The sequence below is a fragment of the Terrapene carolina genome, unplaced genomic scaffold (genome assembly GCF_002925995.2).
Source record: "Terrapene carolina triunguis isolate 2854851 unplaced genomic scaffold, T_m_triunguis-2.0 Scaffold42, whole genome shotgun sequence".
Taxonomy (NCBI): domain Eukaryota; kingdom Metazoa; phylum Chordata; order Testudines; family Emydidae; genus Terrapene; species Terrapene triunguis.
The window spans coordinates 33,012,616-33,027,418 of NW_020664393.1; the positions used below are offsets into that span (position 1 = coordinate 33,012,616).

Genomic DNA, 14,803 nt, shown 5'->3' on the forward strand with positions numbered 1-14,803 from the left:
CGATGACCTCTCGAGGTCCCTTCCAGTCCTAGAATCTATGAATCTATATTCAAATTGGGCCAAAATGTATTATGAAGATAAGTATTTTAGCTTAACAAGCATTTTCTACAGCAGTATAAAAAAAGTGCAAGTTAATGCTGTCCAACACTGAATGGATAACTGAAATGCTTAAGTCCCGCTCTCAACTGTGCAGTTGGCCAGTGCTGCTGCATCTGATAACATGCCCTCCACTATTTTCTATGTATGAAGAACCCAGAGCTGTACACTGAAAATAAACTACCTGTTTAGGATAGCTATCTTAACTGAAGAGAGCACTATTATACTCCTTATAACTTGCAGACAGAATATTTGCAACATTGGAAACTGATTTATACAAAAGCATAGCTAGTATGAAGGGATATAAACTAAAACGAAAAATTGGTCTGGAAGAAAATCATTCTTTTTGTGTGTATATATAATTCAGCTTGATGTAGGAGATTTTTTTTTCTTCAGGGGTAGATTGATTCCCCTTAAAATATTTCTTTTAAGTGGCAGTCTATTGCAGTTCTGAAGTTTTAATGACTATTAAAAATTTTAAGAAGTGTTAACTTTTTTTTCTTGTTTATAGTGCCTTCGTTCCGTTGGATGTTCCCCAGAAGAGAAATTCCACTGAGTGGGAGAAAGTGAAATTCCTGTTTGAGGAACTTGGAAGTAGTCGTAAGTTCTTTCAGGAATTGTGTGTTTGAACTTGGCATTAAACGGTTAATTATACTTTTTACCTTAATAATGCGAAGTGGCATCTGAATAAGAAAAATAGTATGTGCTTCCTTGTAAGGAATAGAATTTGTTTGAATTCAGTTATTAATTGAAAGGTAAAATGTTTTTAACATAAGAATTGCCATACTGGATCAGACCTGTGGTCCAGCTAGTCCAGTATTGTCTCCATCAGTGACCAGCACCAGATGCCTCAGAGGAAGTTGCAAAAAACTTGCTCCCGTAATGGTGTTATCCTAATCCTTAATAGTTAGAGACCAGCTTAAACCCTGACTCATGAGGTTTTTTAACCTTTCCAAAAACTATTTTTACCATTAACTGTTATCTCTCTAGACATCCTTGTTACCCATGTAAAGGTCCCATCTTTTCTTTGGATCTTACTAAGAGGAAAACTATAAGCGCGTCTGACGAAGTGGGTATTCACCCACGAAAACTTATGCTCCAATACATCTGTTAGTCTATAAGGTGCCACAGGACTCTTTGTTCCATTTTACAGATCCAGACTAACACGGCTACCCCTCTGTTATAAGTGTTTAAGATATTAAATTATACAGGGAATGTATATAGTCTTAACATCGCACAGAATTATAACCAAATATTTGAAAAATCTTGCCCTATTGGGGTATGAAACTGGAGTTCTTTGTATCTTTTGCACTAGATGACATCACACATGTTTTGCAGAGTAGGGAGGTGATATTCCTTTCAGTGCTCTAGTTATGTGATGTCAGCGTTGCATATCAAGTTTGCTGGATGGGGACCAGTTCTATTAGCTTACCTCAAATACAAGTGTAGAAGTCTGCTTGAGTTGCCTCCCCTCCACTGGAGAACGCAGTCAAGGGATGCTGAGGAGGAGGAACGGGTTTGTTTAAGGAGTGGGAGAGGCTGTTGATTTTGGACAGTCTTCCCTTACATTTTTAGAAGTTTAGTAATTGTGATGGATGCCCTAAGACCAGTGAAGTTCAGTACAACTAGAAATGACCTGGATACCAAAGATGAATGGTTAATAAAAATGACAACAGCTTACAGTTTGTCTCTCTTTAATACTATGGTGATGGGCGTTCTAGGAAAAAGGTAAAATTGAATAGGGTTGAAGGTCTCAAAGTGTATTTTAACACAGGTAAAAGTCAGCATAGTTGTGGTGCTTACTGGAGAGTGGAAAAAAATTAAACTACTCATAAAATTCTAAATTGTTAAATACACCAAACTTTTTCTTAAGTTATTTGGAGAAGACAATGAAGACTTCTGGCCAACCCTAAGCCATAGTCAAAAGATGCTGGGATATATTCAAAACAGTATAATTCTGAGAAAAATACATAAACTGATATGACCGAGGCACTAAATGTCTTTTTGTTAGTGTGTATTTGCAAGTTTTTACCACCACAAAATGTGTATATCAAGACTAAGAGTTCCTGGATACTGTTCCTTTGTCTGATTTTTTTTTTTTTTTTTTTTTTTTTTTTTTTTTTTTTTTTTTTTTTTTGTTTTTTTTTTTTTTTTTTTTTTTTTTTTTTTTTTTTTTTTTTTTTTTTAAGATAATGGCAAAATTCCTATTGTTACTTCAGTGGGGCCAGGTTTTCATCTGTCTGTTTTCAAGGCCCTTCCTGGTCTATTGCCATGATACTTATCAACTCTTACAAGAGTTGTCATATCCACAGCATTTATGTGGTGTGCCACAGATGCCAGCATTCATCACCCATTTGTTACACTTTGAAACAGCACCTTGATGCTTGTGCCCTTGCTACCTCTCACACATGGGTAGATTTCCCCATAAACAGCCACAAAACCACTTCACTGTCATCATTCATATCCCTCCTTAAATCACTGCTTTGTTATGCTTTTGAAACACTTAAGCAATGGTCTCAGCACACCAGCTGTCTATCCATGCTGACAATATATTGTCTCATTTTGTTTTCCTTTACTCGCTTGTCTCTATAACCACCTAATGTCTTACACTTGCGATAAGATCTTTGGAGCAGGGACTGTCTCTTTGTGTATTTGAACAGTGCCAAACATAATGGGTTCTGGGGCTAGTAGGGGCTAGCACTGTGCAAATAATGTTTTCTAATAATCAAGGAGAAACTGAGCAGCCATATCTGCAATTCATACTGTCCTATATCTGGCAGAATATGACTGAGGTTATAAGATGTGTAATAGCCTGCATGGTGGCTTGAAACTAAGGATGTAGTTTCAGATGGATAGCAAACTAGTAAAAACAGTTTCCGGTTACACACTGATTCAATAGATAAGTGTCATGGGTTTGACAATATTTGTCATAACTTAAAGAATCTATACTCTGACTACAGAGCTAGTTTAGCTGAATATAAACTTTTGGCAAAAGAATGTTGGGGAAAAAAATATCTCCTGGCCTGGAGTTTGTTCAGTAAACGAGTACTCTGAAAGGGATGTTGTCAACTTAAAAAATACTGCTTTCTGAAAATGTTGTGCCTACTATTGCTCTAAGTAATATCTAATATTAAACTGAAATTAGTGAAAATCTTTCCGGTTTACTTTTTCTGCTGTACAATCCAGTTCTCCTTAGAGTGCTTTCTCATGTCCATTCAACTTAAGTGTGTATGCTCACCACATGCACTGGTGCCAGAAGCTTTTTCCCTCAGCAATATCTGTAGGGGACCAGCTCCAGCGCCCCCTGGAGTTGCACGCATATGCCATGTTGTATAGGGCACTGCCGGCTCCGCCCAACCCACAGTTCCTTCTTGCTGCCAGTGACCATGCTGGAATTGTTGCTGCTTCAGCTGGCGCTGTTGCTTTCTTGTTCATATGAACTTGTTAATTCTTGTATGATAGTGTATGTAGTTTTCTGTTAGTGTTAGTAAATCCCTTAGCTATAGTTAGAGACTTTGTAGGTCCCAAACGGGACTTTGTCTCGGGATGGGCCATGCCCTGGTCCCCATGCTTTAAGCCCTGTGATTGCTGCAAGAGGCCCATGCCCATTAGTGATCCACGCAGCAGCTGTCTGCGTTGCTTGCGTGAAGGGCACGTTAGTGAAAAGTGCAAAATTTGCAAGTCCTTCAAGCCAAGGACTAAGAAGGAGCAAGATATTTGCTTAAGAGCAATCCTTATGGAGTTGGCCCTCACCCCGGCACCAGAGCAACGCTCTGACTCCACGCCGAGCACCGTGACCTCGGTACGCAGCACCCCACCAGGACCGTCCACTGGCCGGCCACAATCCCCATCAGTGGCTCCGACCAAGAAGGCGGCATGGGCTCAATCTCCAACTTCCCGCAAGGGAAAGGATAATACTGGGTGTGAGCCAGGTCCCAGGCTGGGTATCTCTTCACCCCCATCGGGATCTTCGGCCCAAGCTCTGGTTGAGCAGGGTAACCTAGCCCAATGCCCGCCAGCCACCCCGAGTAGTGGCAGGGGCCTCTGCCAGCTCCAGGTACCGTCCTCACCAGAGGCCCTGCAGGTGGTACAGGAGATCATGTCCCTCCTGGTGCTGCCCACACTGGCTCCTGCGGTTCCCCGGTGACAGGGTAAACCTGCGTTCGGACCAGTGTGGTCCCCACCTCAGCGGCACCGTTCCCTGTCATGGGGAACGTCCCACCAGCGCTCGCCCTTCCGTAGCCGCCACGCCTCTGACTGTGAAAGGCAGATGCAGCACGGCCTCCTTCGGTTCCCAGACATTGGGCACTGGCAGAGAGGCTTTAGGTGCAGCTTGCTGGTGATCAGGCGCAAACCTCTGGAAGCACATGCCCCCCCCCCCACACCTGCCCCCAGCCAGGAGTACTGGCCCCAGCACCCAGTATCTCCAAGACCATAGTACCGCTTCAGGGACCCGTCAAGCAATTGATGCTACCATTCCTCTCCCGGTCCCACTCCTCATCCTGGTACCATTTTTCAAGCGCTAGACCTAGATTGCCAGCTCCAGGCTGTCGCAGATCCGTCAAGCGCCACCGGTCCCCAAGACCCCGTTCCAGATCAGACTCCAGGCGGAGTGACTGGCATTGGTCGGGGTAGAGCGGTGGTACCCATGGAACCTGCGGGGGGGGGAGCGGGGTTTCACCCAGGCCTTCCCCTTGATGCCTGGAGCCTCCGAGACCAACGGCCTCTCTCTCCCGCCCTCCTCCGGTGCATGGAACCTCAGGTGCAAGGACCCTGCAGGTCCAACAGGGAGTAGGGGAGCAAGCCACTGGGCCACCAATGGTTGTGGAGGACCCTATGGCATGGGCATCCTCGTCGTCACCAGACGAGACTATAACGGGGCCCCCTCCTCTGGTTCCTCTGGATGATGCTAAAGTGAACCAGAACTACTGAAGAGGTTCACTGCCAACCTGGGCCTTCAGGTGGAGGAGTTAAAGGAGTCCTGAGACTCTCCTTTGATGTCCTCTGCTCCACAGCACTGGCCAGGGTGGCTTTGCCCCTTCATGAGGGGGTCTCAAAGAGCACTAATACCCTGTGGCAAACTCCCTCCTATTCCCTCCGTCTTTAAGAGGGCTGAGCACAAGTACTTTGTGCCATCCAAAGGCCACGAGTACCTGTACACCCACTCTGCTCCCAACTCCTAGTGGTAGAGGCAGTTAACCACAGGGAGCAACAAGGTCAACCCAGAGCTACCCCTAAGAATAAAGGACTCGAAGAGACTAGCCTTGTTTGGGCGTAAGGTTTATTTGTCCTCTAGTCTCCAGTTGAGGGTGGTCAACCATCAGACTGTCCTGGGATGCTGTGATTTTAAGGAGGAGTTCTGGGCAATCATGGAGGAGGGCATGACTGCAGCCACGGTGACGCTCCAGGCAGCGTTGGATGCGGCGGACATCCCCGCCCGAACCCTGGCCTCAGCCGTTGCTATGCACTGGGTATCCTGGCTGTTCCTCTCTGGCTTGTCCACGGAGGCTCAGCAGTCGATGTAAGACCTTCCCTTCGATGGGCAAGCCCTGTTTGTGGAACAGATGGACAATAAGCTCCATGCCTCAAGAACTCCCGCACAACTCTTAAAATGTTGGGTATGTATGTTCCTGGCCCTCCCTGCAAGCGGTTCAAGCCACAGCAGCCTCAGGGCCAGGGGAGCCACCCTCGCCAGGAGCCTCCCCATAAGAAAATCCGTAGGCTACAAGCGGTGTCATAGCCACCAGCCTTCGCAGGTTTCTCAGTTGAGCTCGGCCCGCAATAAGTAGGTGGGCAAGTGCTCATTTTGAGCGTGTGCCTGAGGGCGACCTACTGGACTGTTCCAGGATCCTTCCTTTCCTATTTTTGCCAACCGCCTTTCTCCTTTTCTCCCTGCATGGGCATCTATAACATCGGACCGATGGGTCTTCAGTACAGTGGCGCGGGGTTACACCCTTCAGTTGCTTTCTGCCCCTCCTTCCTACCTCCCCTTCCCGTCCTCCTTCAGGGACACTTCTCACGAGAGTCTCCTCGTGCAGGAGGTAGAGGGTTTACTGCAGCTAGGTGTGGTGGAGGTCGTTCCTCCAGAGTACAGAAACAAGGGGTTCTATTCTTGTTACTTTTCAATCCCAAAGGCCAAGAGTAGTCTGCAACCTATCCTGGACCTGCGAGACTTGAACCGCTTCATAGCGAAGCTGAAGTTCTGCATGATGTCCCTTGGCCTCCATCATCCCCCACCCCCCGGATCCAGGAGAATGGTACGCCGCCCTCGATCTGAAAGATGTGTACTTTCACATCACCATGTTTGAGGGATGCAGATGCGTCCTCCGGTTTACGGTAAATCCCAACCACTATCAGTTTAAACAAATTAATCACACATTTAAACAATAATACCATTTATTTAAATATTTTTGGATGTTTTCTACATTTTCAGATATATTGATTTCAATTACAACACAGAATACAAAGTGTACAGTGCTCACTTTCTGTTTATTTTTTATTACAAATATTTGCACTGTTCAGACTAACACGGCTACCCCTCTGATACAGGATAAACTGGGTAATTATAGGCCTGTCCGCCTGACATTGACTCCATGCAAGATAATGGCGCAACTGATACAGGACTCAGTTAACAAAGAATTAAAGGAGGGTAATGTAACTAATGCAAATCAACATGGGTTTATGGAATATAGTTTGGCAGTATCTAACTTGACATTTTATTTTGATGAGATTACAAATTTGGTTGGTAAAGGTAACATTATTTGATGTAATATACTTGGACTTCTGTAATGGGTTTGACTTCGCACCCCCTGGCTTTTTGATTGAAAACTAGAATATAAAGCTAATTTGGCATACATTAAATGATTAAAAACAGGCTAACTCATAGGTCTGAAATGTAGTTGTAAATAAGAAATAGACATTGAGCAGCTGTTTCCAGTGGGTCCCACATGGATTGATTCTTGGCCTTACACTTATCAGTGGTTTGGAAGAAAACTTAAGTTTGCAAATGAACCAAAAATGGGAAAAGTGATTAAATAATGAAGAGGGCAGGTCATGTATTCACAGTAATCTGGATCACTTGGGAAACAGGAGGCAAGTAGATAATAGGCATTTTTATACAGTTAAATGTAAACATCTAGGAACAAAGAATGTTGGCTATACTTACAGGATGGGGGACTGTAACTTAGGAAGCAGTGTTAGAAGATGATTTGAGGGTCATAGTGGATAATCTGCTGAAGACAAGCTCCCAGTGAGATACTGTGGTTGAAAGAGTAAATGCAATCCTTGGATGCATAAATGGGAATCTTGAGTAGGAATAGAAAGGTAAAATAATGTCATTTAGCATAGATGCAATCACTGCTGGAATATTGTCCAGTTTTGGTGCCCCCAGTTCCAGAAGGATATTGATAAATTTTAGAGGGTTCAGATAAGAGCCATAAGAATTATTAAAGGATTATAAGACACACCTTATAGTGATAGCATCAAAGCACTCAGTCTCTTTAGTTTAACAGAGAGGATTAAGGGGTGATTTGATTATAGTGTAAGTATCTACATGGGGAACAAATATTTAATAATGGTCTCTTCAATCTAGCAGAGACCGGTATAACCCTATCCAATGGCAGGAAATTGAAGGTAGACAAATTCAGACTGAAGAAAAGGCATACATTGGAACACTTTATCCAGGGTCATTGTGGAATTTCCATCACTGGCAATATTTAAATCCAGTTTGGATGTTTTTTCTAAAATATATGCTCTAGGAGTTGTTTTAGGGAAACTATGGCTTGTGTTATACAGGAGGTCAGACTAGATGATCACAATAGTCCATTCTGGCCTTGGAATCTTTGAATCTGAAAAAAGGAAACGTACTGGCTCTACTTGTCACACTCATTCTTTTATGGGTACAATGCAACGGGTGTTGACAATATGGAAACTTGCTTTGCACATTTTCTTTGTACTGAATTCAAAATCCTCAAACTGGTCACGCAACACACAACAAATGTTTCCAGGGAAAGCGATAAATTAACAGTAGTACTTAGAGGTACGTCCATTGTAGCCCGGATGCTGATCTGTTTGAACTGCTGAAGCACAGTGTTAAAAAGTTGTGCCATGAAATCTGTCTTCAGTTGTTCCATTTTCTTCTGATAGAAGCTGCATGTAAATGAGTATCAGGAGTCTGATTTGTATTTTTTTATGCATCTTCCAATGCTTGTTGAATATTGTGATTGTTTTGACACAGTGACTTACAGTAGAATTGGTACGACTACACCATTGCATATCTGGCAGACTTTTGAAAGTCATCAGTCTGTGACTAGTGTTAATATTTACATGATGGGAAACTATTTTCCGGAAGATGTCAATTCAGAGCAGAAAGAGTATAGTCACTGCATAACCTCCCCAAAATTACTACATCTGAGCAGCTGTTAACACCATTGACTCCAAGTAAATTTAGGGAATATATTGTACAAGTAGAGATTTTCCATGATAGATGGGCCTGCTGACAAACAACCAGCCATATTACTAGCATTATCATGCAATTGTCCACGGCAGTTAGACATATCCAAACCTAGGTTATTTATCATAGCCACCACAGCTTTGCCCAGTTTTGCACCTGTGGTTCTTAAAAGGTTGAAACAATGAATCACTCGATTATTTGTCCCTCTGAATTGAGGAATCAGAATATGAATGTGATTTGGTCTACATGCACTGCATGAGGTACCGAATCAACAATTAGAGAAATTGTTGGCATGCTGTAATTCTCCTGCTTTGGTATTTTTAATTTTCTTTCTTACCAAGTTAATTAATGTGTTATACATAGTTGGGGACAGATAGGAGGGTTTATTTCTGTCCAGATTTAGCCAGGTAGTCAGCCAGAGATGGATGAAACTGTGACATTCACTCTAGAATCCCCAGTCACTAAATCGTTCTTCTGAAAAAGCTTTTTTTTCCAGTAGATTAAATGCTAACAGGCTAAGCGCTAAATATTTCTTGTAGATGGAGAGCAAATAAGCCAATATTACTCAACAACTTCGTCAAAGATGGAAAGTTCTTTAGCAAACTTTTTTCTTGCCCCTGCAATTGCCCAAAAGTCAGGAAGTTTTCTACATCTGTGTTTCTACAGACAGCCAAACCTTTAGGAACCCAGGTCTGCCTGTTCATCTCGTTTTCTCCACAGTGCAGGATCTGTAGAAACTTGGTCAGTGGTAGATACCTCTTTTTGCATAGCTTTGAAAGCAGCAACACACTGCTATATTTCTGCAGCCTTTTCTCCTGCTTTCAAATTTTCAACATTTGAAAGGGCCGGCTTTAGGCACTGCAAGGCCCGATTTGAAAGAGCTGCTGCCGAAGACAGCGGCGGGACTTCGGCGGCACGTTGGCGGAGGGTCCTTCCGCGGCAGCGATTGAGTTGCCGCCGAAGACAGCAGCGGGACTTCGGCGGCAGCTCTATTGGCTGCCGGTGCCTTCAGCGGCACGTCGGTGGAGGGTCCTTAGGGACGGCGCGGGGCCCGATTCGGGGGAATTGGGTGAATCACCCTAAGGCCAGCTCTGATCACCAGCTCCAGTCAGGCTGCATTATTCCTCTCTCCCCCCCCCCCCCCCTTCTCCCCCCCCTCCCCCCCCCCCCCCCCCCGAGCCACTTCACAACTCCTTTGTAGGGGCTTTTCTGGATTTAAAACAGACTAATTAAACTTCTGATTATTTTCTAATAAAGCAGCTTCTTTTAAACAATAGTTGGTGTACGAAACCATGATTTGTAAATTAGCATATCAGAAGTAGTTAGAATATGTCTTTCAATGACAATGCAAGCAAGCATGTGGTGGTACGTATGTTAATTTAAATATTCATGTTGCAGTTCAAGTGCACCGTTGTACGTCTAAAAATAAATGATGTGTCAAGTACACTCAAACCATCTGTAGTGGGTTAGCAGTGGTCCCTGCTCTTCTGGGTCAGCGGGAGGCCACTCCGCCTCATCACATCACTGTGTGTCGCCCACAGTTAAGGAATTAGCCGGGGAATACACAGCCTGTGGCTCTGGCCTGCAGTCCAGGCAGATCAGTAGTCAAAGTCTCTAGTCTGCAGTCAGGGCAGAGTAGCCAACATTTATGGGCCTGGGCCCTCAGTCAGTATGGGGCACTAAGGAGTCTGTGGCTTGGGCCTTTACTCAGGGCCGAGCAAAAAAAAAAAAAAAAAAAGGGGTGGGGGGCCGGGCGCTGGTGGACGGCTGGCAAATGCAGGCTCCTTGGCCTACAAGGGGGGACTGTCACTCCAGGGGTGGGGTGGCAGGGGATAGGGGTAGATGGGCCCTCCCAACTCCACCACATCCCAGCCTAGGACCCTAACAGTGGTGGAGTATTCCACCACTGGGTCAGTAGGGAATCCAGCCGCAACACGCTGACTATGTCTCTGGCAGAAATGCAGCCAGAGTAGGGTTGGCTGCCCCAGGCCACTTCCTGGCCTCCCCTCGGGGTATACTTGCATCTCTGGGGTGTCTTTTGACTCCTTAGGGTAGGTAGCTAGTGGCAATTCCAGTGACTTCTCAGTGCCTTGGTCAGCAGGCAGCCCTGGCCAGTCCTCAGGTTGGTGGGGGTCCACTGCAGTCTCCCATCTCAGGAGCGGGCAGCAGGCGTCTGTCGTCTTTGGTGGCTGCAGCCCAACTGAGTTCCTTGATCCATTCTTTATACTTCCTGTTCTGCCCCCTGACTTCTGATGGAGGGGTGAGCATGGCCTGACACTACCCACCAGGGTTCAGAGTGTGGTCCCTTCCCCTCTGCCTCAGTGGGAGGCCACTCTGCCTCATCACATCATCTTATAAGAAGGGTGTGGTATCAAGTGTTAGTAAATAAAAATGTAAAATTGTGAACTGTATTTCCCGCTCTTGCAGAGGTGTATACAGAATACATGTGTTTTTTGGGCCCTTTAAATAAAAAAAAGAAGAAATATCTACAGTCATAATTATGGAGCCCCTAGTCTTCTGGGGGGCTTGGGTTCCATGGGCCCATCCTTTAACAGGGCCCTGCTTGTTGGCTAGGAAGGAAGAGATTTCATTTTTATAGTTTGTCTTGGGGGGTGGTTTTCAAATATATGGCTCCTTCAGCATCAGAATGAGTACCATGATTGATGGATAAAGTTCAGCTCCAAGCTTATCTGCGCCCATGGTAATGTTCAACTTGAGGTGGACAGTTGCAGAGAATTTCTCTAACTAGATAGGTTTGTTAAATGTGGTTTTTTTTTTTTTTTTTTTCTCTCCTGATCTGAGACCAGAAGGGGGAGATGGTTATAAAATTCATTTATTTGGGGTAGAGTTGTATCTGAGCAAAATAGGTTTATTTAAAATAAATTCAAATTAGTGTTAATTGAAATAAAAATAAACACTTTCATGTTTAAATGTATGTGGTGCATGGCTCTTAGACAGTCTTTAACTTTATGACCTTGAGGAAAAAAAATCTCTGGGTGAAAATAAATGTTGAATCTTCTCAGTATTAAATGTTAGCTTGGCAGTACCCAAGGTTCTTCATCGAGTCGTGTCCCTGTGGGTGCCCCACTCTAGGTGTCGGTGCCTCCCTGCGCTGGAGATCGGAGATTTCTTGCAGCAGAACTCGGCAGGGGGAAGGGCGCGCACAGGAGTCGTCTCATGTAGCCATTACCACCTCCTGTAGCACGCGCTTCCCCGACTATCCCCTCAGTTCCTTCTCAACCGTCCTCGGCGGCAGACGGAGCTCCACGCAGTGCTCTCTTTCTTCCCCCCCCCCCAAAAGTATACAAGTTACTTAGGAACTTCTTTTTAGTCTATACTTAGTTACGTTGTTTAGTTAGTTTCCTTAGTTCCTCTTAGAAGTTTTTCTAAAAAAAACAGGGAAAAGAGAAGAACGAAGAAGGCTTCTTAACTCCCCATTTGGGAACAGTTTCTACAGTTTACCTTTACAATTAACTCCCACCCTTCTCTCTTGAGAGGCGGGAGAGGCTTAACTGCAGTCATGCCGGGCTCAACAGGATTTAAAAAGTGTGACTCCTGCCGTGAACTGATGCCGGTCTCTGATGGCCACACATCTTGCATTCGCTGTCTGGGAGAAACTCATATCTCCCAGAAATGTGCACATTGCACCAACTTAACATCAAAGGCAAGACGTGACAGGGATCTCTGCTTGAAAATGCTTCTGCTGGAGAAATCCCTCCAACCTCCGCAAGAGACATCCTCTGGGGAGTCTCACAGACCGAGATCCCTGAGCTCTGATAAGGCTCTGACTTCCAAAACTGTCAGGAAGCGAGCCTCGACCTCTCCAGCAAGGGTCTCTCAGTAAAAGAGTGCTTCCCCAGCGAGGTCTTTACCCTCAGTGCTCCATTCATCCAGAGTGAGCACTTACGAGGCACCAGGCTCCTCCGGCACCATCCTTCAGCGGACTCCTGCTGAGCCCCAACATGCGGCACCGGAGTTGAGATGTCAAGTCTCCATGGCACCGACTACCCCGGTGCAGAGCACGGCACAGGCAGCGGCACCACGGTCAATGCTGCCGTCACCAGCACCGACCTAAGACTTGATGCCAGCTAACAAGCCAAACCTGGCACTGGTCAGCACTCCAACGGTCGACCGCAACCCCAAGGCGGGACCAGCGCAACTCCTGCATCCTGCTGACATAGCAGTTTCTTCGGCATCGCAGTCACCACTGCTCAGCACTGAACACTCCCCAAGCTACATAACACGGTACCATCCTTCATCTCCTGCACCACCCTCCAGGCATAGTGGTGAGGAAGGAGACATGCAGGACACCTGCTTGTCCTCTCAACGTTCATCCCGATCACAAATGAGACCTACGTGGAATTCTGTGAAGCCGAAGCCTCATTCCCTCAGAGCATTCTGTGCTAGTATGCACAGCACTGGCCTTACCCATTACCACCTTACCCCATGCAATGGCCACAATGGGGTCCTTGGCCCACATACCAGAACCCCTATTCTGGTCCCCCTTCCCCAGCAACAAAAGGTTCCAGAGTACACCTATCATTACCACACAGAGAAACCTCTGACCCCCCCGAGACAGAGATAGTATCTCTTCCTCTTCTATCTCAGGCAGACCTGGATGATTCACCACCTGCCCCACACTCCTCTTCTGCACCAGACGAAGCGGTGACGCCGTCTACCCCACGACAGCAGATGACCTTAAACAGTTCCAAGAACTCTTCAAAAGAGGAGCAAACAGCCAAGAAATTGCCTTACATGAGGTGCAGGAGAAACAACATGAGTTGTTAAAAATCTTACTGGCATCATTGACCAAGATTGCCCTCCCCATGGATGAGGCTATAATAGAGCCTGCGGAGGTAGTATGGCAAACACGAACAAAAGGGCTGACAAGAAATACTTTGTTCCAGCCAAAGGCATGGAATTTTTGTTTTCACACCCTCAAGCCTGCTCTGTGGTTATAGAGGCTGCTAATCAACACAGTAAACAGCCTCATTTCCACTCCTCACTGCAAGATAAAGAACACAAGACCTCTTTGGGTGGAAAGTTTACTCGTCAGCCACTCTTCTGCTTAGAGTTGCCAACCATTCTGCTCTACTAGAAAATTACGACTACTCTAACTATAGTAAAATACAAGAGCTTGTGGAGGACCTTCCTGAGCATAAACTTCCTCAATTCACTGCCGTTACAAACAAGGGTCAGTTAATAGCCCGCACAGCGCTGCAAGCCTCAATGGATATAGTGGGCACAGCTGCCCGAACAACCACAACAGCTGTGGTTATGAGAAGAACATCATGGTTGCAGGAATCCCAAAAGAACTACCACTAAAAGTGGAGGGCCTCCCCTTCGATAGGCATAAACTATTCTCATCGCAAACTGACGACATCCTCCGTACTATGAAGGCCTCCCGAGCAACGCTGCGTACACTAGGCATATACCCACCGCCTGACAAACGCCCTCGCTTTACACCATACTAAAGGTCACGAGACACCTCGTTTAACCGTCCACAACCACGATACTTCACTCAGAACAGACCGAAACAACTGGCTCAGACGACGAGCTCCACAGAACCAGGCCTCGTCCACCTGTCCATCTACATCTAAGCCACAATTTTGAAGTCTTGGTCGAGGGGATGCACGACCTCCTCACATTTCTAGCGTTAACAGATTACCCTATCCCACAATTTTGGTCATCTCCTACGCCCATTTTACCATGCCTGGGCTGCAATAACCACAGATCAATGGGTTTTGGAGATCATACAATCTGGCTACACCATTCCTTTCACCGCCATCCCCCCTTCCCTGTCCCTCTTTAGGGACCCCTCTCACAAGCACCTTCTGCAACAGGAAGTAGACCATCTCCTACTGCTGGGTGCTGTAGAACCAGTACCACATCAATACTGAGGGAGGGGTTTTTATTCCAAATATTTCCTGACAGAGAAGAACGGAGGGGGATGGAGACCAATCTTAGATCTCCGAAAACTCAACAGGTTCGTACACAACCACAGGTTCAAAATGGTCACTCTGGCCACAATCCCAGCACTAGATACAGGGGATTGGTTTGCAGCCCTTGACCTCCAAGATGCATACTTCCATATTACGTACATCCTGCCCACAGACGGTTCCTGAGGTTCACAGTAGGACCCAATCACTACCAATACAGGGTCCTTCCCTTCGGACTGTCTACTGCTCCCCGTGTATTCTCAAAAACGCTCGCGGTAGTAGCAGCACATTTACAATGCAATGGAGTCATAATCTT

General features: G+C 45.7%; 1 protein-coding gene across 2 annotated transcripts in view; it reads left to right on the plus strand.

Annotated features, from left to right (window-relative positions):
- Positions 1 to 14,803, plus strand: part of LMBRD1 (LMBR1 domain containing 1) — a 244,472-nt gene that overhangs the window by 68,205 nt on the left and 161,464 nt on the right. For both annotated transcript variants that reach the window (XM_026654807.1, XM_026654799.1), the window contains exon 6: positions 608 to 696. In XM_026654807.1, coding sequence (XP_026510592.1) covers positions 608 to 696 — 89 coding nt within the window. The remainder of the gene's footprint in view (positions 1 to 607; positions 697 to 14,803) is intronic.